General features: G+C 47.1%; 2 protein-coding genes across 13 annotated transcripts in view; one reads left to right on the forward strand and one right to left on the reverse strand.

Annotated features, from left to right (window-relative positions):
• Positions 1-17982, reverse strand: part of MORN5 (MORN repeat containing 5) — a 34356-nt gene extending 16374 nt beyond the window's left edge. The window contains exons 1-4 of one of the 2 annotated variants that reach the window (XM_059073169.2): positions 17923-17982; positions 14213-14360; positions 12414-12525; positions 8237-8368 (exon numbers count right to left, since the gene is read on the reverse strand). In XM_059073169.2, the coding sequence (XP_058929152.1) occupies positions 8237-8368; positions 12414-12525; positions 14213-14360; positions 17923-17969 (439 nt within the window). In that variant the 5' untranslated portion in view covers positions 17970-17982. The remainder of the gene's footprint in view (positions 1-8236; positions 8369-12413; positions 12526-14212; positions 14361-17922) is intronic. The other variant, XM_067040814.1, reaches the window with a different exon arrangement.
• A 127-nt stretch (positions 17983-18109) lies between these two features.
• The window catches only part of NDUFA8 (NADH:ubiquinone oxidoreductase subunit A8), a 54518-nt gene continuing 45416 nt past the window's right edge, over positions 18110-27211 (forward strand). For 4 of the 11 annotated variants that reach the window (XM_067040807.1, XM_067040806.1, XM_067040808.1 and 1 more), the window contains exons 1-2: positions 18142-18310; positions 24131-24294. In XM_067040807.1, the coding sequence (XP_066896908.1) occupies positions 18260-18310; positions 24131-24294 (215 nt within the window). In that variant the 5' untranslated portion in view covers positions 18142-18259. Of the gene's footprint in view, positions 18311-24130; positions 24295-27211 lie in introns of all 11 variants that reach the window. The other 7 variants (XM_067040811.1, XM_067040812.1, XM_067040813.1 and 4 more) reach the window with 5 other exon arrangements.

Below are 27211 nucleotides of genomic sequence, written 5' to 3' on the forward strand. Positions count from 1 at the left end.
AGTCTGCTTGGGCTGGACCGTGGGGTGGGAAGAGACAGGGGGGTGAAAGGTAGACTGGGACTCTGAACACCATAATCAAGAGTCTGCAGACCCCGGAGTTTCAGCAGGATTTCATGTCCCCAGCAAAACCCTGAGGAGGCAGAGAGACCTAGCACGTCCGATCACATGTCCCCTCAGAGCCTTCTCCTCTCTCAAACACCTAGAGAAGTCTTAACAAACCCCAGGGCTTACTCGCCTCTCTCTCCCCCGGCTTGAGTCAGTAATCAGTACAATGATAACAGCCACAACTCCCGATCACTGGACACGTGCCTTGAGCTGGGTACCGTGCTATGTACTTTGCTTACTTAACTCCATCTTTTCTAACCACAATTCCTCCCGATTGAGTACTGCTATAACGCTCATTTTACAGATGAGGAAACAGGCTCCAAGAGGAGACAAGAAGTAAGCTAGCCATGGCCACCTAGCTGGCCAGTGGTGGATCTGGGGACCAGAGGACAGCCGGATGTGTGTATTCTAGGTCCTGGGCATTTCTCCACCACACCACGCTATCTCTCTGACCTCTTCCCGCTCTCAAGCCTCCTGTGGGAGGGAGCTCCTAACTCAGTCTCTGTTTTGTTTTGTGTCTGCTGTATTAATTGCAATATTGCCTACATTGAGTTGCTGTCTTTTATGGTTGTGTGGTCCCAAGAGAGGCAGCATCAGGGTGGAGTGGAAAGACCGCAGGACTTGTAGGAAGATGGGAGTGGGTTAGAATTCCGGCTTCGCCATCACCAGTCTGTCATTCATCACTCCCTGACCTGGATTCCTAATCTCAGGACACACCCATTCCCAGCTCACAGGATGCATGTAGAGTTCCCAGGAGATGCAGGGGTCATAAGCTCAAAGGCTTTAAGGTGGGTACCTTAAAGAAATGACAGATGCTGGGAATTCCCTGGCGGTCCAGTGGTTAGGACTCGGTGCTTTCACTGCGTGGGCCGGGGTTCAATCCCTGGTTGGGGAACTAAGATCCTGCAAGTTGCGGCATGGCGTGACCCCCGCCCCCAAACAATGACAGGTGCTAATGGGGGTCAGACAGCAGGGAGTGGTGGGAACCCGGGCAGTGCTTGCCCCCTGTTGGTGCCCAGACCCATGCCATTTCAAACATGGCACCAGCCAAACAAAAACTTTGGCTTGACAGCCACTGGTGTGAGATCTCTAATGCTTAAGCTTTTAAGCTTTACAAACTTGGAGGTGCAGAGAAATATAATGGCTTATGTTTATTATTGAAAATAAGTTGTCTGTTATTGGCCAGGGACTGAATTCTGTATAACTTGGTGAAGAATCGGAGGGACTTATAGGCAGGTCCTCTGCTCGCCTGCCTGCTTTTCTTTCACAAACGTTGAATCACCTCCAACTTGTGGGACCCGTGTGAGGTGCAGAACACCCAGGGCTGAATCAGACACAGACACATGGTCCCCGCCCTCAAGAAGCTCTTAGTCTAGTGGGGAAGACAGGCAAATAGAGATTCTTCTACTGTCATGGGCTAAGTGCTGTGAGGCTTGTGGGAGCACAGAGGAGGGACATCTCACACAGACAGGATGGAGAGAGGCCGGGGGACGGGGAGGGAGGGGTTGGTCAGGGAAGGCTGCCTAGAACAATGGTCCTGACCCTTAAGAAAGTTGTGAAATAAATTTAGTGCATAGCAACCATCATTTTAAAAAACTGAATATAGAAAATATGGACTTCTCTGGGTGTCCAGTGGTTGAGACTCCACAGTTCCAATGCAGGGGGTGCGGGTTCGATCCCTGGTTAGGGAACTAAGATCCCACGTGCTGCACTGTAAGGCCAAAACCCCCCCCCAAAAACTGAATAGAAACTATCCCAGCGCATCTCATGGAAGAATACATACGTGAGTGTGAGTCTGTGTGTGTTCTGGGTCACGATGTAAATCATTCCTGATACGAGCCAAGGTCCAACGGTTTGAGAGCCACAGTTTGAGAGGATTCTTGCCTGCCTTGCTCCCCAAAGCCTGGCACGCTGCGGGCACCCAGAGCCTTTTGGATGCGCGGGAGGATGGGTTTAAACTCTCACAGTGATGCAGCAGTAGGTACCGTCCTTTCTAGTTAAGAAAGGCACACTTGCAAACCCAAGTCTAGCAAACCTGGATCTGTCAAGCGTGCTCACAGCCTAGCAATTTGTAGCTCAGCCGTCCAGGGCTTTCTCTCTGCCCAGGGGGAAAAGAAGCCAGCTCAAGATGGTGAGGGGCCGAGGCAGTTCAGGGCGAAAGGCGACCCTCCTGCTGGTGCCTCAGCCTGGGACCGCCTATAAAACAGCATTCCTGGCTCTGACCCACCCAGGTAGCATGTGCCTCATAAGAGCAGCGGCTTAGGCCACTGTGTTTACTCTGGGATGGCCTCAGTCACCCGCCGCAGGCCCCCCGCAGCCAGCAGTCCTGAGCCTCCAGGACGCCAACAGGAAGCGCCGTTTACGGGGCAGATTGGGATGCAGGGGAGAAAGGGCCCCGGGGGAAAACAGAAGATGGACAGAAGGCCACAGCAGTCCCCGGCAAGGGGAGGTGAGTCAAGGGTAATGACCAGGTGGCTACTAACAGAGACCCCTTTTTAGTGGTTTCCAGGACACTCCGAACTTGATCTGTCCTATAATATCAGGACCAAAATACCCCTTGGCTCCCTTCCTCCTCCATCATAGACTCTTAAGGTTAGAAGTGCCCTAGAAATTATCCAGTTCAACCATCTCATTTTGCAGATGAAGAGAAAGGGGCCCAGAGAGGGAAGGCACTGGCCCAGGGTCAGCCAGCAGGTAGCCTGGAACCCAGGGCCCATAGCCCGTCAGATGCCCCTCTCTTGCCATCTTGATGGAAGGATCTCCCATTTCCTTCCTCTGGCTCCTTTTCTAATGTAACAAGAGAAATCTTTCTTTCTTTTTTTTTTTTTTTTTTTTTGCGGTACGCGGGCCTCTCACCACTGTGGCCTCTCCCGTTGCGGAGCACAGGCTCCGGATGCGCAGGCTCAGCGGCCATGGCTCACGGACCCAGCCGCTCCGCGGTATGTGGGATCCTCCCGGACCAGGGCACGAACCCGCGTCCCCTGCATTGGCAGGCGGACTCTCAACCACTGCGCCACCAGGGAAGCCCGAGAGAAATCTTTCTAATGGACAAATCAGTTACTATTCCACTCGCCTAAAACCCTCCCTTACTCCCCCACGGCCCTCAGGTGAAAAGACACCTGTGGTCTTTCCTCCTGCCCCCTTGGGCCTCCTCTCCTGCTCTTTTTCCCCTGCCATATTGGTGTCTCACGCTCCTGAACGACCTGTAGCCTCTGAGATGTGTGGCATTCTCCCCCGTCTCTAATCCTTTGCACATCCTGTTCCTCTGCCTTTAACACTCTTCCCAACCCTGATGCACTTGTCTGCTCTTATTTAGGTTTCACATTAGGTCTTGCTTTTTCCAGAAAACCTCCCTGGCCTGCTGGCCTCCAGGGTTTGGGATCCGCACCAGGTTCTCTTGCAGCAACTCTGAACTGTCACGATCCATTTCACTGTCACTTTCTCTTGCTGCCTGAGAGCCTCTAGGATGCCGCTGTCACCTTCATGCCTAACACAGAGCCCGACCCATAGCAACTGGTCAATAAATATTTGTCACCCAAACAATAATCAGTGTCTGCCCTTCTAAGAATGGCCTTCCCTTCCCCGAAGCAGTTTTTTAAAAGACTTAATTTTTAAGAGCAGCTTTAGGTTCACAAGAAAATTGAGAGGCAGGTACAGAGATTGCCCATATATTCCCTGCCCAACACATGCACGGTCTCCCCCATTATGAACATTTCCCACCAGATGGTACATTTGTTACCACTGATGAACCTACATGGACACATGTAGGTTCACCTACATAATCACCCAAAGTCCTTAGTTGACATTAGGGTTCACTCTTGGTGTTGTATATTCTATGGGTTTGGACAGATGTATAATGACATGTATCCATCATCATAGTATCATCCATAGTATTTTCACTGCCCTAAAATCCTCTGTGCATCCCCATGATGCATTTTATTTTATTTTTATTTATTTTATTTTATTTTTTTTCCCATGATGCATTTTTTTTTTTTTTTTTTTTTTTTTGCGGTACGCGGGCCTCTAACTGCCGTGACCTCTCGCTTTGCGGAGCGCAGGCTCCGGACGCGCAGGCGCAGCGGCCACGGCTCCCGGGCCCAGCCGCCCCGCGGCACGTGGGATCTTCCCGGACCGGGGCACGAACCCACGTCCCCTGCATCGGCAGGCGGACTCTCAACCACTGCGCCACCAGGGAAGCCCCTCCCATGATGCATTTTAAAGTTTATCATCAAGCATGGCTTTTGCCCACAGGATTCTGGGAACCACAATTTCTGATTCCCCAGCCACACCATGCATATTCATGCCTCCGTGTCTTTGCCCATGCTGTTCCCTGTGCCTGGAATGTCCTTCCCCAACGACCCTGTTTATGAAGCCCCTACTCATCCTTTAAGACCCATCACCTGGGGAATTCCCTGGTGGTCCAGTGGTTAGGACTCTGCACTTCCACTGCAGGGGGCGCGGGTTTGATCCCTAGTTGGGGAACTAAGATCCCACATGCCATGTGGCGCAGCCAAAAAAAAGAGCTATCACTTCTGGGACCTTTTTCCTGACTGACACCCTCCATCCCGGACAGGTGATCAATTCTCCCTCCCCATCCCCCTCCCACCATTCTCCAGGGCTTCCCCCCACCAGGGCCCACATCACATGATATTGTGATTATAGTTTTCTGTATCTGTCTTTTCCACTAGTCTGTGAACCTGCACAGGACCAGCATGTCCTCTCAGTGAGGCAAGACTGCAATACAATTCAAATCTAGAAAACTGAAAATGCATCGGTTGTACAACAACTGAAGAAAGAATTCCCCCAAACACTAGTGCCATAAAAATTCTCCCTGCTGCCCCATCTCCCAACTAATTTTATGGTCAAATAATTTTAGTAAATGATGTAAATATATCTCTCTGGTAGAGATTCACAGTACACACTCATTCCTTAATTTAATTTTTTCATATACAGTTAATGAGCGCCTAATATGTGCCTTGGGTCTGTGCTTGGTGCTGGAGCTACAGCAGTGTGCCAGTTTTTGAGAAAAAATGTTGCTTCCTTTCTCCTGTAACTTTAAACTTTACTGGTTCAGAGGCCTTAGTTCTCAAGAAGAAATGGTCCCACCAATTGATACAACAATGGTTCGATTGAATTGGAAGTAGAAACAGCCGCCTAGCCATTTTGGCACCTTATGCCACTGAAACAACAGGCAAAGTAGGGGAATACATTTCTGGCTGGAGTGAGGGATCTCGATTGCCAGGTAGAAATTGGGTTGCTGTTACTGGGGACAGGAGATGCTGTATGGAACCCAAGGGGGCTCTCTAGGGCACCTCTTAGTACTTCCACTGCCAATACTAAAATGAATGCAAAACTAAACCAACCAACAAAACAACCAAAAAAGGCAGGACCAGTAAGGATTCAGACCCCTCAAGGATGAAGGTTGGGGTCGCCCTACCTGTTAAAAAACCAGACCAACTGAAATGTGGGCAGAAAGCAAATGGAACATGGAATTTATAATAGAAAAAGGAATTTATAAGTATTAACTACAGCCTCATGACCAGTTATAGAAAGAGGACTGTATCGAAGATACAGCTTTTCTTCCTTGCTTGTATGTTTATGTATAACAGTATCTCTATCATTGACCTATCTACATATTTGCTTTTATTAACTAATTTTTTTTCTCTTCTTTCCTCTTTTCCCCTTAATATGTTATAGGAAGATTCTTGGCAGTGGCGTGTAGGTTGTAGATTAGGCAGGACTGTCAAGGGATAACATCACTCAAAGCTGGATGCAACGTCTATTGGGTTTAAGGTCTCCCCTCTCCGAGGAGGTGGTGAGAGCATCTTTGGATTAGTAGGAAGGATAGTTGCAACTTGTAATACAAAAAAGCATAAATGTGTTATCTTTGCAGCAGAGAAGAGTGTGTTTGGATGCTGAGCAACAAAAAGCAGCTGATGGGGCCAGTTACGAAGCTACTGACTCTCAACTCCAAACCCACCTTTCTACACTCTGCTTGGCGATGCTGGGACTGGGACCACGTGGAGGAGATTTCTCCTTTGCCAGCTGGCCCCCAGTCAGGTGCTTCTAAGGCAGACAGAGGGGGAGGGGACACGCTCTTTCCTATTTTGTTTGTTGTTCTGGACAGTGTCTCAGCAGTGGCCTTTCACTTCCTGTTTCCAGCTTTCCCCACACTCCTCGAATCAGCGTCCTTGTGCTTTCTCCAGAGGCCCTCCGGGGCAGTGCCCCCTCCTCGCAAGTCTGGGATGCAGCTCCTGGTTGGGGGGGCCTCTATCAATCTACATTCTAATGACCCAATCTCTTGCTTCCCCCCACCAGTTTTGAGGTGGTAGCTGCTTCCTGCAGTTACTCTCTCTGTCACCTCAATGGCTTCCTTTTGATTTTTCAGCTCTCCAATACTTACTTAACCAATTTCCTGATATTAAATTCTTTGTTTTTCTGACTGGACACTGGACAGGTACAAGACAGACAGAGTCCCTGCTCTCAGGCACCTTACCGTCTAGTGGGAGAGGCAGACAGTGAGCAATTCATTACACAAGTGAGTATTTAATTACAGTTGAAATAAGTGCCGGGAAGGAAAACTACAAAGTATACCAGCATTTAAAAGGTCCTGAGAAGCCCTTCCGTAAGTGAAACTGTTTAGTATTACTTAACTCAGTATCTCCTTAGTTGATTTGATCAAGAAACTTCACGGGAGCCTATTTATATCCAGCAGAATTAGTGTTCTGTATAGTACCCTCTGTTAACGGAAGACGAGAAGTCAGAGAAAAGTGCCAGGGACTTGGAATACAAGCATTTGCCATGTTCCCCCAGGAGCACCCAGTGGGCAAGGGGTATCTCAGCTCCAGGATTCAGCCACAACATCAGATGACGATTCCCTTTGCGCTTATTCCAGCACCACAAGGCAACTTTCTGATCATCACTGAATTACTGAGTAAATTTCCCTACAGGGAGTGGAGACCCTCAGCAGCCAACCCAGGCCTTCTGGTCTACCTGGCAGTTTCTTTCTCACGACACAGTAGGGTTTCTTGACCTGGGTCTTTAGGGCAACCATCAACCCCTTAAGACTATATGCAAAATGCATATGTGTGTGTGTGTGTGTATGTGTGTGTACACATATATATTTGTGTGTGTGCATATGTGGGCATTTTTCTACAAAGAGGGTACATAGTTTTGGTTATTCCTAGTGGGACTATGACTCTAGAAAAGAGAAGGGTTAGGAATCACGGTGTTAAAGGAAAATGTTCTTGTTCTTATTTGTACACTGACCTCTTGTAAGTTTGGTCACTGTAAGTCAGTCCTTCTCAGTCTGATCAGCTTGCGTTCACTCACCAAACTGAGGTTCTGGATCCTCCAAGGTACTCCCCAGGCTGAGGGGCCAGCAGTCATCTTGGACCACGTGGCATCACTCACTTCCCAGGCCTTTACCTGTGCTGCTTCCTCTGGCCGAAAGACCTCTCCCCACACCTTAGGGTCAACTCCGCATCATTTTTTGGGCCTCAGGCTAGCTATTTCCTTCTTGAATCCTTCTCGGAATTTCCAGTTCTGGATTAGGTACCACTTCTTTGTGCTCTCACAGCATCATTCCCACCTCTCTGGGACCCCATTCCCATCTCCACTACCCCCCACCACCATTTAGGGCCATGTTTTCCCCTTTCACTATGCTTATTCCATGATGCAATTAACTGTTCATAGTACTTGTCTGCTATTTGCCAAACATAAGCTCCACGAGGAAGGGGTTTGTGGCTAGCTTTGGTGCCCAGACCAAGCAGAGTGTCTAGCATACGGCAGGCACTTATTAGCTGCAGGGAAGCATGCAAAGATAAGTACTTGAATCCTTTCAGTGCTACACTTATGTGCTGTCACATTTAGACCACTAATGTCCTCTGCCCTACTCTGTGACTATGTATAGACTTGTCAGCCATGAGAATTCCAAAGAGTGAAACATTCAGACAATCAGCTTTTGTCAATTTTCGGACCATCAGTTATTGGCAAAAGCTTCTTTCTCGCTAAATGCGTGCACGTGTGCACAAACCTACATGTGATCAGACGAGATCGGGCACATTCAGGGTGGTATGGCCATAGACCAAACCTACGTGTGATGAGAGAAGACAAAACATGTGCCACATACCTGCATTTCTCAGAAAGCGATTCTTATAGTCCTTGACAATCCTCGTGGTCGGGTTATAGAAGCCGTCTCCGCAGTCATAACAGCCTGGAGGGATTTTTCTAGGCGGGTCCATATTGGTGAGTTGAGAGATACCTTGAAAGGATATCATGGATCATTAACTCACCACCAAGGCCAAACCCAGTCCCAACCTAAAGTCCACTTTTGGCTGGTTGCTCATGTGACAATCCGGCCCCATTTCTAGACCACACACTCCCTATCAGGGTACAGAGCAAAAGCACCACACACAGGGCCCCAGAGGAACTCCCTGAAAATGGCTCCGTGAGTAACTTCCTGAAAATGGCTCCATGAGTAGGTTCTGGGGAACTAAGTTGCCTGCATTCCTTGGCTCATGGCCATGCACCCCTCTGACCTTCACTTCCATCATCACATCTCCTCTCCCTCTGCTTTTATCATCACCTCGTCTTCTCTCACTCTGACCCTCCTGCCTTCCTCTTACAAGGACCCCTGTGATTACACTGGGCCCACCTAGATAATCCAGGATAATCTCCCCACTTCAAGGTCCTTGACTTAATCACATCTGCAAAGTCCCTTTTGCCATGTAAAGTTAACACATTCATAGGTTCAATGATGAGACGTGGACAGCCCCCTATCTTCTTCCCTTGACCCCATCCTCTATTTCTAGGGACACCATGAAAAGGGCACAGGCTCTGGAATCAGAGAGACCCTGAAGATGTGTCAGAGTCGGCCACATAGCTAGAAAGGCATGTCTGGGAGAGGAATGGCATTCAAGGTGTGAGCAAAGGCCACAAGACATGAGCCTTCATGCCTCGCTCAGGAAGCCTTGTGGAACAGGGTGTGTGTAAGGAAAACAGCAGGGAAGAAACGGGTCAGGTGGGCAAGGATCAGGTGATGAAGAACCCTGACCAAAACTACCAAAATAGCTGCCAGGCATTGTGCTAAGTGCTTGACTCCTACTATTTCGTTTAATCCTCATAGCAACCCTGTGGTCCCATTTTACAGATAAGAAAACTGAGGCTCAGAGAGGTCAAATAACTTGCCCAAGGTTAGATACTGAGCTCTGTAGCCTATTCGTTAAGGTGCTGACATCAGGGGAGGAGAGGGCCTGAGCACCGCCTCCCAGGACCGGGGACATTGGAACCACCAGGAGGGAAAGAGGAGTCAGTGTACCTTTAAGGTCATAACCCCTGTGTGTTGTCTCTCTTGGACGCTGAGGCCTGAGGAAAGGAGATAAGGTTGGAATAAGTAGCTTCTTGGTTTCCTTCTACTAGTGGGTCTGTACTTCCCTGTCCTCTGGACGGAGGGCTGGATGCCTGCCGAGCGCAGCACCACACTCACAGCTCAGGGTCCCGCACACAGCGGTGCCCTGAGGTTGGCTGACGATGATAAGCAGGTACACTATTGGCTGATGGTCACTGAGGGCGCACTCCACGCAAGCGCTTTACAGCCGTTCTCTCCCCGAAGCCTCCTGCCAAAGCCCATCTCCTGGATGCCCAGAGAGGAGAAGGGAAGCCTTAACCCTCCCCCTCCCCGGGCCCTAACAATGCCTGCCGCCGAGGCTGAGAGGGGGGCTCTTGGAGAGGTGAGCAGAGCGCCGAGGGACTTGGGAAGGAAGTGCGCACTTGGGATAAAGCTGCTGAGCCAGGAGCCGCTGGAGGAGAAGGCGTGGCTGCGGGAAGCTTGTGCACTGCCTCAAGACTGGCAGAGACACAGCTTTGGCAAAACCTAAGCTGTGTGACAGCTGAGGGCCTGAGGCCAGGAGCTCTTTGCCTACAGGACTCAGCTGGGGTGAAGAGCTCATGACAAAGTCATCGCTAAGCCAGGGGGAGCCATTTACAAGGTTCTCCGGTGGCATCCAGACTTGGCAGCTATGTGAAGGCAGAGACTGTGTCCTCGAAGCTCTTGGTGCCCCAGGGCCCAGCCAATGTCTGCCACAGAGCAGGTGCTCAGGGAACGTCTGTGAACAGCATTGCTGTAACTACCCTAAGTGCACCCATCCCGTCCTACTGTGATGTCAATATTATTGTCCCTGTTTGAGGATAACTCTTTATCGAGCACCTCCTACGTGCCAGGCAATGTGCTGAGCACTGGGGACACAGAGCCTTTGCTCTCAAGGAGCTCACAGTCAGCTCCTCATGAGAGACGCTCGTGACAGAGCTGGGGGAGGGGATCGTGGCTGCTCTGTGATTTCTCATGCGGAGCACTTGCCTAGTCTGGGAATTCAGGGGAGGGTCCCAGGAAAGGGGCATTAAGCTAAGACCTGAAGGGTGGGAAGGAGTTATTTGGGTGAAGTGAGAGGGTTAGAGCATTCCAGGCAGAGGGAAAGGCAAGAGCACGGTCTCTTGGAGGAGCAGAGAGAACATTCGAGAAGGGTAGGGAGCGAGGGATGAGGCTGGGGACGTCACAAGAGCCAGAGCGCGCTGGTCCTTTTAAGAGTGTGGAACCTTATCTTCAGGGTCGTGGGGAGGCACTGAAGGGCTGACGGCAATCAGATTCACGGTTTTCAAAGATGAAAGTGACCACAGGGTGGAGAATGGCCCAGAGGGGGTCAAGCGTGGCTCTTAGGAGATCAGGCAAAGAAGGGCAGAGGATGGAGGTCTGGAAGAGGGCAGCGGCAGAGAGGATGAAGAAACTCGACTTGGCACATGGCGGTGCTTGGTAAATATTTGTTTAATGAACAAATGGATATATTTTAGAGGCAGAATCCGTAGGACTAGGTGGTGGATAGCACACGGGGGTAGGAGGAGGCAGGACTAGGCTTTTCTCGGCTGGGGGTGGGGGGCAGTGACCGTCTCTGGGGGAGCAATCCTCGGGGGAGAGGCGGCTGGTGAGGAAGGTGATGAACTCAGTGCAAATTGGGGGACAACCAAACGTAGGTGTTGGGGAAGCTGGACGCAGGAATCTGAGACTCAGGGATTTTGATTTCAATTTGATTCCAATTAAATGAAGGCTTCAAAGTGAATCAACTTGTAGGGAGCAGGCACAGAATGATGACAGGGGAGGGCGTAAGCCAGAGAGCCGTGGGGAACCCCAAAATTAATAATTAAGGGGAGGAGGAGCTGCAAAGGAGACGGGATAGAAAGAAAGTGGGAGAGTGAGGTGTCAGGAGAGCAACGGGAGAGAAGGAGTCTCACCTGGTCAACTATCTGATCCAGGTCACAAAGCCAGAGTTTGCACTGACTGACTCCGACCCTGAGTGCTTTCTGGAGCTTTCTGTCCTCAGGGAGGTTGAGCTGCCCAGGCTCATCCAGCTACTGAGGAGGAAATGCTAGGACCCCAACCCTGACCTTCCAGCTCTCTGCTCTGTCAACTACACCACATTATCTCGTGATAGGATTTTTTTTTTTTTTTTTTTTTTACAGTTTACCACGGCATCTTCCCACATTTGGATATGTTGTCTAGGTTGTGCCAAAATCTAGCCTCTTGAGGTTCAGCTGACCTCACACGAGTCTCAGAAACACAGGATAAGCCCCTTAAGCTGTCAGAATCCAGACTCTAGCCCCGATGTCGCCCTCGGTGATGGAACTCGAGTTTTGCAGGGACATGGCATGATGCAGGGGACCTCAGAGAGGAAGACATGGGCTCCCCTGGGAGCTCTGCCCCCGGAAACATGTCTGGACCATGTGGACTCAGCTTCCTCCTCTGTGACGTGGGACTAGGAAGGCAGACGTGGCAGGGTCATCTGGCGATTCTATGAGACAGGGATAATAGAGGGCCTCACCCGGCACCCGGTGCACAGAGCACACGCTCCATGGGTGCCGTTCCACGTCGGTGCCACAGCTGATCTGATGCGTGACGGCAGCTGAGAGGTACTGGGCACCTGTTGCGCGTGCAAGACGCCGCTGTAAGCACTTGATACGAGTGATCTTATTTATGAGACACGTGGGGCAAATGATGCTATTGTCCCATTTTGCAGAGGAAAAACTGAGGCACAGAAAGGTGGAGGCGCTGCTCTTGGTCCCCAGCTGGTACAGGGGAGCTGAGATTTGAGGACTGGCCTTTCTGATTCTAGAACCTGGCGCTTCTGCATTCTGTGACCCTGCTCCCTACTACTCTCCTTTGGCTGGGTTACTTCAGTGGGCCACAGCCCATTTATTTAGAACCGTTTTTCACCTTCCTCTCCGTTTGGGTGTGAAGGGAAAGAAGGGTGCCTGGGTACCTGTGGGCTTCAAGCCATAGCAGATCTCAGTGTAAAACCTCCGATCGTAGCTGTCACAGTAATGCCAGTTCTCAGTATCATACTGCAGCCCGTCTGAGAAGGTGTACGTGCCCTGGAAGATAAGGAGCACACACACAGGTCTGAGGAACCCACAGGCCACTTGCCAAGAAGGACAAAAGTCAAGGGAAAGGGTGGCTTTTTCATTGCCATAGGAAAGAAGTGATGACTATCACAGCTATCACGGCTGCGGTGATTAGGAGGAGTGGTTATGAAGTCCTGGCACCCTAATTATGCAACTCACTGTGTGATCTTGGGCAGATGACCTATCCTCGGTGGCCCTCGGTTTCCTCCTTCGTCCAGTTGGAAAATAATGCTGTATATTTAATAGGATTGATTCAATGAGAGTCAGTGAGATAGTACATGAAAAGCATTTAACATAGGGCTGGCATATAGTAAACAGTCAGTAAATGTTACTATTATTCTTTTATTATTATCACGGCTTGAAAGTTCAGAGCCCTCAGTCATGGCTCTTTGTCCAAACATGTACATTCAGCTTTTGCCGCCTTAGTGCTAAAGGAAGCGTCAGGATGCAGACATCGCATTGGCCTGGGCATCAGGAAACATGGGTGGAAATTCCAATACTATTAATTCACTGGGTGACCTTGGGTAAGTCACATCCCCTTCCTGGGGCTTAGATTCTCCAAGCTGTAAAGCGAGGCGTGTTTCTTAACCTTTTTTTAGGTCATGAGCCAGCCCCTGTACACACCCATAATCCCGTGAAAGTTATAGATCCTTTCTCTGGAGAAATTATAGTCACATGTACACAGAAGCTTTTGTATATAAATTGGGAGATTTCATTGACTCCCTGAATTCTACCCGTGGCCCACAAATCCCAGGCTGAGAACTCCTGGCTTAGATGATTCATCACAATAGTAATGGTGGAGTTAACATTTATTGGGCGCCTACTGTGTGCCAGGTACCGAGCAGAGTGTTCACATATATCGCCTCATTTATTCTCATAACCAGCCTAGGAGATGCCGAGTGCTCTTGTGGCCGGTGGAATCATGGTTCCCCAAAGATGTACACGTCTCATCATTGAACCTATGAATGTGTTAACTTTACATGGCAAAAGGGACTTTGCAGACGTGATTAAGTCAAGGATCTTGAAGTGGGACGATTATCCTGGATTATCTAGGTGGGCCCAGTGTAAACACAGGGGCCCTTATAAGAGGGAGGCAAGAGGGTCAGAGTGAGAGAAGACGAGGTGATGATAAAAGCAGAGGGAGAGGAGATGTGATGATGGAAGTGAAGGTCAGAGGGGTGCATGGCCATGAGCCAAGGAATGCATGCAACTTCTAGAAGCTGGAAAAGGCAAGGAAGTGGATCCTCCCACAGAGCCTCCAGAAGGAATGCAGCACTGCTGACCTATTGTAGACTTCTGATGTCCAGTGCCATAAGATAGTAAGTTTCTGTTGCTTGAAGGCACTGAGTTTATAGTAATTTGTTACAGCAGCAATATGATACTAATACAACCATTGTCCCAGTTTATAGACAAGAAACATGAGTCTCAGAAAGGGGAGGTCATGGGCTCAACGTCACACAGTTGGTGACATAATAGGATTCAAACTCATCATGGCCTGTCCAGGAGCCCTTCTGGATCCAGAGGGAGAGGATTCCAGAGCCCTGAAGATCAAGAGGAGGGAGAAGAGGGCAGCAGAGGGGGAGGGCAGGGTACGTGTCAAGGGGGCTCTTCCCGTCTGAGGCTTTCCCCTCTGCAGACTCCCTCCCCAGCTGATTACCTTTACAACCAATCCTTTCTCCCAAATGGCATCGTATCGGCTCCCACTGGGGAAGTACAAGGTTCCTTGGCCATGAAACATGCCGTCCTTCATTTCCCCAACATATTTTGTTTCGGTAGGGAGGATGTATTCGGCTTCACCCTCCATCCTGTAAGGACAAAGGGAAGTCACTGAGCCCTCATGGAAGCTCGAGGATCAGAGCTGGTGGGTGCAGGAGAGCCAGCAGGAACCTCAGCGTCCTCGGACATTATTGTCCTAGCAATATTCCGTTCAGAAACAAAATGTTTGTTTCCCTCGAAGCTCAAAAGTAAGAGGGGCTGTGTGTTGAAGGGGATGCAGGGTTTGGTCTTTTTGTTCTCCCTCTCTCTCAGGTAGTGACTGTCCTGGAGTTCACACTGCCCCTGGAAGCCCCCCTTGGGAGGCCCAGAGAGGGGAACAATGCGTCCAAAGCCACACAGTAAGCATTGTGAGGCAGAGATGGGGGCCAGGTTTCCTGGTAGCTGATGCTGGGTCTTCCCCAACCCCCACAACCAGCCTACCATTGCCCATTGCGTCATAAGTAGGAAACTGGGAAAAGTGTGAAATTTAGATAGGAAACAGGAATTTGAATCCTACTTCACTGTGCCCTAGATGTATCATCTTGGAGACTTTCCTAAACCTTTCTGTTTTCCTTCCTTCCTTTGTTCCTCCCTTTTTTCCAAGAAATATTTACAGAACACCTGCTATATGCCAGATGCCTTGCTGAGTCTAGTCTGTTGGATACGATACAGACACAACAGTGATCAAGGTAGATGCAGTCCTTGTCCTTGAGGGGCTCACAGTTCAGTGGGGGACACAGTTTAGCAATTATATAATGCGTGGTCAGTGCCATGCAGGAGAAGACAGGCCCCCTACCTGAGCATGGGGCAGGGAACCAGCTGGACCACTTACTTCACGTGTGAAATGGCTGAGATTAATGCCCAAGATTAATCCAGATACTGGTAACAGTTTTCCTAGTAAAGGGCCTGACATATAGTGAGTGCTTAAGAAATATGCCTTCATTCATTCCTTCATTCCTTCTCCATTCTTCCCCACTAGCTGGAATTTACCTCTCTTAACTCTGAACTTCTTTTTGGTTTTGTTTGTACCTCCGTTGGACGCCTTGCACCGTAATTGTATACCTCATCTCCCCTATTTAATCAAAGCTTCTTGAGAGGAAGACCTTGGTATCCTCAGCTCCTAGAATCATGTTTCTTCTTAAATAGGTGCTTGTGAACATCTACTAAGTAAGAAACGAAGGAAACAGAAGGGCCAGTGGACTCCCTGAGTGGATGACAGAAGTTGCCGCTATGACAGAGGCCCCAAGCAGGAGAGTGCTGTGGTTAAGGCACAGCTTCTGAGCTGGGCAGGCCTGGAGTCCAGACCTGGCTCCACCTCTCCATGCCTGTGTGACCTTGTGTGACCTCCACCTTTCTAAGCCTGAGTTTCTCATCTGTAAAATAGGGATAATGATGACACCCCTGCAAAGTTGTTGCGTTAATGGCTATGAACCTATAATAGAATAGAATGCCTGACGTATAGAAGAGCTTAAAAACTATTTTGCTTTTACTTTGCTGCAAGACACAGAAGGAAAGAGAACTCCTCTTCTTTTTTATTTCTTTAAATTTTTTTTTTGGCTGCATTGGGTCTTAGTTGTGGCACGTGGGGTCTTCGTTGAGGCATGCGAGATCTTTCGTTACTAGCAGGCGGGCTTCTCTCTAGTTGTGGTGTGCAGGCTGCAGGGCGCGTGGGCTCTGTAGTTGTGGCACCCGGTTCCAGAGTGCGTGGGTGCTGTAGTTTGCACTGCACAGGCTCTCTAGTTGAGGTGTGCAGCTCAGTAGTTGTGGCACGTGGGCTTAGTTGCCCCGCGGCACGTGGGATCTTAGTTCCCTGACCAGGAATCGAACCCACGTCCCCTGCATTGTAAGGCGATTCTTTACCACGGGACCACCAGGGAAGCCCCTCCTCTTCTTCTTTCCTCTACCTCTTTGCTTGAGATCACATCTGTCATTTCTAAACATAGTCTCCATCTAAACCCTTCTCTGAGATTTGGCATCTCCCCTCTTTTTTATTTTTATTTTTTTTTACTGCAAATTGGACACTATTATTCAGACCACCTACAGACATCTCCAGCCCACCCCAAATAGAACTCATCCTCTCCTCCGCCAAAGCAGCCGAATCCTCCAGGTTCAAAGCCTGGAGGTGGGCTCTGGGCTGGGATTGGATGCAGTCTCTGAGTGGGACCAGGAGCCAATCAGTTGCCAACTCCTGGCAATGAAATCGCCCAACTTCTACATTTTTTTCTTTCCTGCAGCCCCACTGCCTCTGCCTTGGCCCAGAGACCTGGTGCCTTTTACCCAGACAGTGGCAATGGGCTCTGACCTGATCTCCCCACCTCCACTCTGACTCCTTCCATCCCTCTTTCAATCCTTCCCTTCCTCCTCTCCCTCTCCTTCCCTTCCGTTTTTCCTTTTATTCGTTCAAGGTGAAAAGCCTTCATTTTATATATGTATTTTTTTGGCCGTACCATGCAGCATGTGGGATCTTAGTTGCCCCACCAGGCATCGAACCCACGGCCCCTGCATGGGAGTGCGGAGTCTTAACCACTAGACCACCAGGGAAGTCCTAAAATGCCTTCATTTAAAATTCAAAGTAAATTAGAAAGAACAAAGAGAGCTAATTTATAATGAAGACATCAATCCTTAGCAAGGGTATGATGACCATATCTCAAATATTATTCATTCATTCATTCTCTTATTCATTCATGTGGCTAACATTAACTGAGTGTGTGCCAGACGATGTGCTATGAGGAGGGATACAGAGATGAAATAAATTAGATTTCCTAATGCCCAGCACTACCAAGGGTCTCACCGGGGCTCTTCCCACCTACAGAATTGTACATGGTATTCAAATCTCTCTACATAAGAGCACAGCCCCCCTGTCTAGCTTGGGCTCCCACTCTCCTCCAGGCACATTCTACACTCCAGCCAAGCTGAACTGCCTGCTCTTTCCCTTATAAGCCCTCTGAGCTATTGCTCATGCTGTTCCCTTTGCCTGGAAACATTCTTCACCTTGCATCTCCACCCACCTAGATCCTATTCAACCTTCAGGGCCCATTTCAAATATTGTCACCTCCATGAAGTCTTCCAGGACTGCTCCAACTAGATGCATCCTCTACAGGGGCTCAGCAGCAGGGGTCTATAGTAGAAAGCACATGGGCTCTGAAGTCAGATCTGGTTTTCATCCCTGCTCTGCCAAATGCCAACTAGGTGACTTTGAGCACATTATATCTGAAATTATCTTCTCATTTATCTGTTTGTTGGCAGTATACCAACCAGACGATAAGCTTCATAAGAGCAAGGATCTTGACATTTTTAATATTCTTATCCCTATATGTAAGACTGGCATTTAGCAAACACACATATATACGGGTATACATGGAATGGATGTATTTCAGCTCTGCTGTTTATTAGATACGCGTCCTTGAGCAAGTTACTTCACTTCTCTGGATCTCATTTTCCTGAACTGTAAAATGGGAATAAACATTCCTATCTGAAAGGGTTGTCCTGAAGTTTAAAAGGGATCAAGTTTGTGAACGTGTCTGGTACGAAGTCCTTTGCAGAGGCAGAAAGACCGCCGGCTTTTCCCAGTTACGGATGTTGAAGACATAGTGAATTAAACGAGGTCCTTACCTCCCATCTACAAATTCCCCAATATATTGGCTCCCCGTGTACTCCATAGCGCCCGCCTCTAGCTTCCAGCCGTTGGGAGACTAGTCTCTGTATCTCGCCTCACTATGACAGCCAGGAGGGATAGGCGGAACCGAGGCGAAGCCCCACCCCCAGGGTCCGCGGAACTTCCTGGCTCTGCGCATGCTCTGTGGCTCGCTGTTGGGCAGAGGAGTGCGCCTGCGTGCCGCCGCTGCGCATGCGCAGATGCTAGGTGGCCGACGGCAGTCGGAAGGGGAGTTCAAGGAGACGTGGGCGACGCGGCAGCGGGCACCTCCTCGGGGTCGGGGCTACCGCCATCATGCCCGGGATAGTGGAGCTGCCCACTCTGGAGGACCTGAAAGTGCAGGAGGTGAGGCTCGTCCGGAGGATAGGCAAGCGGGGCACAGGGCTACAGCTTCCCGGGCCTGGGCCTAGCCCTGCTTTCACTCCGCGGACCCTGGGCCCCGGATCCCCCATCCCCACCCCATGCCCCCAACACTTACACAGGTTGACTCTCGGACGCCTCCTCGTCAGCTCGGGGAGACCCATCCCTCAGTAGCTCGAGAACTCTCCTCCCCTTCCCCGCAGCAACCTGCGTCTCTTTTATGTGGATAATAGTACTTTTTATTAAGCACCAACCAGGGTCACTTTACTTACTTCATGTCACTTAATACTCAAACCTCCTTGCGAAGTGAGTGTACAACCGCGGGTGCTCCAATGGAGGGAGAGGGACAGTCACCTTAAAGTAGCATCGTCGGTGCAGAGTGCATTGGAGTGGAGCTAGGAAGCCGCAGAAAAAGGAGATGATATTGGACAGTGAATTTGCTAACAACCTGGGAAAGTGTTTGGTAATAGGACGTTTAAAGCATTCATTTATTCAAGAGCTCTCATTTGAATACTTACCATATGCACATACACTGGGAAATGAGAGAGATAGTCCCTGTCCTCATAGATCGTTCCTGTCCTCATAGAGTTTATAATCTAATAGGGAGACAGAAACATAAAGAGGCAATTACAGTACAGTGTAGTTAGTGCTATGAGAAGTGAAGACCGATAATACTAATTACAGTAAACATGGTTAGGCCTCTTCTAGATGTCAGGCAGGATGCTAATTACAGACATTAATCCATAGGGTCCTTCCAGCAACACTGTAATGAAGGGTATAATTGATCTCACCATGTTATAGATGAGGAAACAGGTCCTGAGAGAAGTGATTTGCCCAAGGTCACACGGTAGAGCTGGAATGTGAACCCAGGTCTGATTTTAAAACCCATGCTTTTAAACTACCATATTACGGGCAAAAGCTCAAAAGAGCGAGAAGGCTTAGCAGAACCTTTTGTGTTTTGTGTTTTGCTTTTTGACATGACTGTTTTGTTGGTGGAAAGCAACAGTTGCTGAGCCGGGAGAGGTACCTTGGGCTGAAGCAGGGCTGAAAGCGACTTTCACAAGGCCAGACTGAGCAGTTTGGATTTCATCCTGTAAGTGAGGTGGTGGGGAGAGGTGAAAGATTTTAAGGCAAAAGAGGTGCCAGGACAGGACTGGATAATGAGGCTAAACTGGAGAAGAGGGAGGGGAAGATGAAAAATTACATGCCAAAAATTATATCCCAGGCCCTTGGTTAAGTGTTTTACTTGCATTATTTCGCTTCATCTTATATGCCTGTGAGAATGGCAACTATTATTATATTATTTTAATTACTATAATAAAATGACATGTAGTAAAAGTTGGGGGGGGGACGTGTGGGTACTGCCAACAGTCGGTTTGTTTCTTGCCCGACTGAAGCTGGGTTAAGACTTTGAGTTGCTGTCTTTTTCGTTGGCACTTTAATTTGGTTCAGCAGTCATCTGAGGTTCTGCTTCTTGCACGTGTTCTATTTGTGGAATAAATTTGCCTTTAGAGTTCACACAGTTGAATTGAGGAACAGATAATTACATAAATAGCTGAAATACAAAACAAAGTATGATTAAATGCTACAGAAGAGGGGCAGACATGGTTTAAGAAAAGAGGGTTGGATTTGAAGTTGTATCTAAACTCTAGGCCTAACTGTTTGGTTACCTTGATGAGTCACTTTTCCCATTTGCAGACACAGTTATTTTATTTGTAAGGTGAAGTGATTCCAGCTGTATAATTCTCTGAGGCTATGAGGGGAACAGAGAAAGCACTTCTTGGGTATAATGTAAGACTTGGCTAAATGTCATTTGAAGAATGGCATTTACAGGCAGAGATGGAGAGAAGAACTTTCTAAACAAGGCAGGATCTGAGCAAAGGTAAGCAGGTGAGGCCAAAAATGGGTTCCGGGAACAGTGAGTTCAGTGTCCTAGAGGACAGCCAGTACCTTTTTAAAGTCTGGTGGGTGAGAAGGCTGGAAGGATAGTTGGGATCCGAAGGGTTTGAATACTTAAGTAGAAACTTAGGCCTTATTCTGCTGTTAAGCCTGAATCCTTCAAGGGTTTTGTTGCTAATTTGTTTTAATAACAGAGTAAAATAAGAATTGTCTTTTAGGACAGCAGCTCTGTGAAGAATGGTTGCAAGAGAGGAATAAGAAAAGCAGGAAACCAATAACGGAGGAAGATATTATTGACCCCAACGTGATTGGTGACTGTGCTTACAGAGAGGAAGGAACGCATTTATCTAGAATTGAGCCGACTTAGCAATGACTTAGATATCAGAGTCAGCAAAGGTTGAGGAATCGGTGTCAGATTTGCAACTTGACAGCACTGGGGAAGCCAGAAGGAGTGGGTTTGAGAAGCAAGTTAAACCCATTTTGGACCTCATTGACCTTCAAGTTATGACACATGCCTATGGAAAAATAGAAGCTTTGGGCAGGAAACTCCTTGTACACATTAACGATTTTGAGTAAAAATAATGGCCAGTATTTATGATGTGCTTCTATGTGCTAGGCGCTGTTCTTCATATTTTTAATGTGTGTTAACCCTGACAACAGTTCTATCAACTAAGTACTATCATCCTCCATTTTACATAAATTAAGCAAAATACAAAACCTAGTATAAATTAAGTACTACAAAAAAAAAGGTGCAGATCTGGTTTAAGGAAGAGAGAACAGGACTAGAAGATTGCTTGTAGATTGTGGGATTTTTTTCTGCCTCTGTTTCCGCACCTGCAGACCATCTAAACCTGCTGTGCAGTGAGGCTGTTAGGAGGACAGATGAGGAACGGCATTGAAATTCTGTGTTCTTTGAGACAAAGGGAGCTGAATGAATCTGAGAGGGTATTCACAGTGAGCAGCTGTGAAAGGATGTGGCTTCTGTTGGGACTTGTCAGTGTTAGTGAAGAAGCAGGTGAGGGGTGGTGGTGACATCTGAAGGTCTTTGCCTCCTCAGTGATGCAACGGGGAGAGGCCTGATTGGAGGCCACAATTTCTGGTGCTGGTTCTGCACTTGCCACTGACTTGCTGTGCCATCTTGAGCACACTGCTCCGTTTCCTTAGGAAATAAATTCAGTGAGTGGTTCTCAGCCTTGATTTCCCTGTGACAGGGCATGTTTTATGTGCTCAACAACGTGGGCACAACCTAGGTTGGGATAAGACCTCTACATTTGTGGGGAAGTAAGGCAAAGAAAGCCATAGGCTTTTGGGGGCGTGATAGCCGTGAGGGCATCGGAGTAATGAAATCAGCCATTTAAAGATGTTTTAAGACATTTGACAAGGAAATAAATGTAGCTAACTTAATTTTTTTTAATATATTAAGCTTTAAAAAAAGTTTGCGTCTTGATTTTTCAGTCTCCCAGCTCTTTACAGGTACTATAGCAAGCAGACGTGTACCACTCAATTAACCTAAGTAAACTATTGTCAAAAACTGGAATACAAGATTTTACAGATTTTTAAATGAACATATTAGAATTGTCATGGCAAATTCACTTACATCCTAAATTTACCTTTGCTTCGATAATTAGAACAGTTGTAATATTAGTAGTCATAGTTGTAACTTTATTCTTTTCCTATAGTGTGTAGATGAATTATCTCTTCATCTTTCCTTGCCTTTTATCTTATTAAAAATATTAATAATTTAACCTAGGCTGTGTGAAATTCCTAAAAAGTGAAATTGTAAAATTTTTATTATTATAAAAATAATAATTATAAAATTATTCTCATGTAAAAGTTCTTAATAAATATTTGCAGATCAAATCCAGTGGTATCTTAAGGCATAATGCACTAGGACAAACTCGATTTTATTCTAGGTACAATGGGTCATTTTTAGAAAATCTGTTAATGCTCTACATTACATTTATAGATTAATGAAAAAGAAACCCGAAAATTTCAGTCTTTCCTGGTGGAGGAGACAACAGTGCAACAAAGCCATTTATGGTTAGAAAGAAACTTCCCTGGGCTTCCCTGGTGGCGCAGTGGTTGAGAGTCCGCCTGCCGATGTAGGGGACACGGGTTCGTGCCCCGGTCCGGGAAGATCCCACATGCCGTGGAGCGGCTGGGCCCGTGAGCCATGGCCACTGAGCCTGCGCGTCCGGAGCCTGTGCTCTGCAACGGGAGAGCCCACAACAGTGAGAGGCAACAGCCAATATCATCCCAAACTACCTTAAAGTTTAGAACAAGGCAAGGATGCCTACTGCCATTGCTGTTTGTCTGTGTAATCCTGGAAGTTTTGGTCAGAGCATTAAGATAGGGAAAGAGAAGAAGAAGGAAAAAAAGATACAAGTATCAGAGAGGAAGGCAGGCAGTTTTTATTTGTAAATAGAAGCTTTTCTCTTAATCCTCTTGAGTTTCCTATTAGAACTGACAAGAGTTCAGTAGACTATGGCTACAGAGAAGATTCAGTGTAAAAACAAGCAGTAACCAACTTGAAAATCTAAGGGAAAAATGTCCCATTTAGATAGTATCCAAAATGTGAGGATACTGAGGAATAAACAAGAAATATGCAAGTTTCCTGTATGAAGGAAACTGTAATTTTAACCAAAGAAATTGAGGATGAGCTAAATAAATGGAGAGACATACTGTGTTCTGGATGAGAAGGCATCATTAATGTATTCTTAACTCTCTTGTAACTGTTACATCCCCCGCTGCTGGCACAGAGTGAGTGCTTGACAGCTACTTGCGCTGGGGCGCTGTTTTGGGCGCTTGGTGGACCATGGTAAACATCACCTTAATTAGTTTAACTCAGGGAGGATAGACATCTTTACAGTAGTCGACCTCTGTTAAAAACAAAATCCCTACCCTCTTGGAGCTGACTTTCCAGTGGTCACAGATAGAGTGACCCCTGGTGCTAGCTTATCTAAGATGATTAGGGAAGGACTCTGAGATAAAATGTGAGCAGAGAGCCAATAGTGTAACAGTGCCCTTTCCTTTCTAATTTGTTATGTAACTAGACTTAGTACAATTCCGCTGGGAATTATTGGAGGAAGGGTGTTGCATCTGTGAGGATAGCCGGAACAGTTCTGAAAAGGATGAATAGTGAGGAGGATGGTCTTCCCAGACAACGAACAGTAATTAAAGCATTGTGGTATTGGCACAGGAAGAGGTGGTACAGAAAAGAGGCTAGAGGACCCCTGCTGCAGCAGCTGCTAGACAGGCTCTGGACTGTACCCCGAGCTGGCTGTAGCTACACTGTGCTTCTCAAGAAAATGTGCTGGAGTGCAAGTGAGTGAGATTGACACAGTTGTAGGGGTGGCTGCCTTGGATATACTCTACAATTTTAAAAAGTCACAGATTTAGTACTTCATTGTTAATAATAACTTGCTGAACTAAATGCTCTTACTGATCCCTTCCAGTCTCTTAATCTTCTGTGATTCTGTCATCTTCTGGGAATCTTGTGTGTCCTCTCGCTGTTACTTTTATTCCTGGAGAGGAGACTCATCAGTGCTCCTCAGGGCTGGTTCCTCCCTGTACATCCCAGAAGCCTCCATCTTCCTTCAGAGCTCCACTTTCTCTCTCCTAAAGATCTAAGGATTCCATTAGGGCTGCCATTTCCTTATGTCTAAAATCTCAGCCTGATGAGATTGTTACGAAGGTGTGGAAAATCATACATGTGAAAGAGCTCTGTGATCTCGGAAGCACCATAGATCATAAGGGATTATTACAGAGTCTCCTGTCTTTAGTTCTCTTGGCAAAGTCAGAACGGGGCTGCCTTCCTGTTCCCTCTGTCTTGACCAGCATGAGGTGAGGTTAAGGAAATGGTGTCCTGGTACAAATCTGGTCCTTCTCCTCTGTTCCCCTCCCCAGGTGAAAGTCAGTTCTTCTGTGCTGAAAGCTGCGGCCCATCACTACGGAGCTCAGTGCGATAAGCCCAACAAGGAGTTCATGCTGTGCCGGTGGGAAGAGAAGGACCCGAGGCGGTGTTTAGAGGAAAGCAAGCTTGTCAACCAGTGTGCCCTGGACTTCTTCAGGTAAGATCTTTTCACGTCATTGCCCACTGGTTGCAACATCCAGGTATATGTATCTCCGTGAACATCCAGCTAATTAAATGGAAAGATAATTTTACTAATTTTAGTACGGAATGGAAGGCTTTGCAATCACATAAACCAAAGTAGAGCACACAATAAATGAGAGTTATTTTTGTTCTTTGTTTTTATTATTTGGCACATTCTTTCTTTCTTTATTTTTTTGAAGTATAGTTGATTTACAGTGTTGTGTTGGGACTTCCCTGGCGGTCCAGGGGTTAAGACTCCATGCTTCCAGTGCAGGGGGCATGGGTTCTATCCCTGGTCGGGAAGCTAAGATCCCATGTGCCATGTGGCCTAAATAAATAAATTAGTTAAATAAAATTACAATGTGTTAATTTCTGCTGTACAGCAAAGTGATTCAGTTATACATATATATATTCTTTTTCATATTCTTTTCCATTATGGTATATCACAGGATATTGAATATAGTTCCCTGTGCTATACAGTAGGACCTTGTTGTTTATACATTCTATATATAATAGTTTGCATCTGCTAATCCCAAACTCCCAATCTTTCCCTCCCCCATCCCGCTTGGCGACTACACGTCGGTTCTCCATATCTGTGAGTCTGTTTCTATTTTGTAGATAAGCTCATTTGTGTCATATTTTAGATTCCACATATAAGTGATAATCATATGGTATTTGTCTTTCTCTTTCTGGCTTATTCAGTATGATAATCTGTAGGTCCATCCATGTAGCTGCAAATGGCATTAATGTATTCTTTTTTATGGCTGAGTACTATTCCAGTGTGTGTGTGTGTGTGTGTGTGTGTGTGTGTGTGTGTGTGTGTGTGTTTGTGTGTAGACCACATCTTTATTCATTCCTCTGTCACTGGACATTTAGGTCACTTCTGTGTCTTGGCTGTTGTAAATAATGGCAAGTTCTTTAATCTCCATGAACCCCAACTTCCAAATTGTAGAGTAATACCTATCATAAGATTGTTGTGAGAAGTTTGAAAAGGCACATAAAAATGGCTTAGCACAGGGCTGGCTTGTGGGCATTTACTAGATTCTTATCATTATCATTACTACAGAACACACAGTTACGATGGAAAGGAAAGGTGTTCAGCGTCAAGTGTTTAGGTAGGCCACTATACTTGATATAAGTAAAAAAAAATCCAAATTATAATTGTAGAAAAATGTTTTAACCATATTAGTCAGAACTCTATTAAAAAGGACAGAAACTCAACTCAAAGGGAATTGGCTCATGTCACTGTAAAGTCCAGAAATAGGACTGGCTTCAGGCAGGACTGGATTCAAGGGCTTAAGTAATTTCACACCTACCTGGTATCTTTTTGTTCACCTCTTATCCCCCAGCCCCAGTTCCTTAGTCCTGCTTTCTCTGTCGGATTCATTTTCAAAGAGACCCTCTCCTTGCTCTAGCAGCAATGGCCACCGGCCAGTTCAAGCTTCTGTGCTCCTTGCTTAGCAAACCCAGACAAAGAGTGCCACCCAGTAGCATGAGCAGTGGTCCCTGGACTGAGTCGCATTGGCCTGGCTGGTCAACTTCATGTGCATATCTTTTTTTTTTTTTTTTTTTTTTTTTTTCCCGGTATGCAGGCCTCTCACTGTTGTGGCCTCTCCCGTCCCGGAGCACAGGCTCCGGATGCGCAGGCTCGGCGGCCATGGCTCACGAGCCCAGCCGCTCCGTGGCATGTGGGATCCTCCTGGACCAGGGCACGAACCCGTGTCTCCTGAATCGGCAGGTGGACTCTCAACCACTGCGCCACCAGGGAAGCCCCATGTGCATATCTTTGAATCAGTTGTGTTTCAGGAGATAAAATGCTGTGAGTGGCCAGGCCTAAAGTGGGGAGTAGAGTTAGATTCATCTAAATCACATTGCCGAGCGATAGGGAGGGGTTGTTCCCCAAAGGAAAATTTGAAGGATGTTCCAGAAGAATAGAGAATGACTGCTGGCTAGGCAAAACCCACAGATGCCCCTTACAATGACACTAGAGGAAAAATAATTCCTTCGCACAATAGCTGCTTTCCTTCTTTCTTGCTTCTGCTGTCTTTGTCCACATGCAGAGATATTTTTGTACTTAAAGTCATAGTGTGCGTACATTTGAAAATTCATTTTTTTACTTGAAACTATTGGAAACATTCTTTCAAGTTGCTCTGTCTTCATGATCATCATTTTTCATGGCTGTGTAATATTCCACCAGTAGATAAACCAGCCATAATTTTGTTATTAAACGTCACTATTGATTGTTTTGGATAAATCTGCAGTGATTACATTTGTGTAGAGATCATTTTCATTTTTTAATTAATTCCTTGGCATAAATTTCCCAGCAGTGAGATTATTCTTTAAAAGGCTTTGAACATGATTTATGGCTCTTGAATTACAGTTGCCATTTCTTTTGAAGTTAGGTCAGTTTATGCTGTCCTCAGCCTGTATCCTGGTATCCCTCTCCAGCACTGCATATTATTTAAATATTTGATAGGTACAAAGTGGTGTTTTACTCTTGCTTGAATTTGCATTGATTTGATTGCTAATAACGTGGAATGTGTGTTCCTTTAAATTTTTTTTTATTTTCTAAGAGAACTTTGGCAAAGTATTTTTCCTTTGACTCAGAAGGAGCACGTTTAAGTGGGAAATGTTTGGATTTCACAAGCTCCTGAGGTGCTGAACTAGCTTGCTGTAAGCACTAGTAGATAATTGTCTATTAGTGTGGGTGCCAGGGTAACAGAGCCCAGTACATAGACCTAAGTACCAGAGTGATGGTTTGCAGCCTTTCTTCCGCTGCAGCATATTGGAGGAGTCCAAAACTCCAACTGGACACGGTTGCTCACCACCATCGCGATTCTTAAGTCGAGGCTAGGGGGGTGCAGTTTTGTGTACCGTAGAAATGCAGGTCGTTG

This window comes from Kogia breviceps, chromosome 8 (assembly GCF_026419965.1).
Source record: "Kogia breviceps isolate mKogBre1 chromosome 8, mKogBre1 haplotype 1, whole genome shotgun sequence".
Lineage (NCBI taxonomy): Eukaryota > Metazoa > Chordata > Mammalia > Artiodactyla > Physeteridae > Kogia > Kogia breviceps.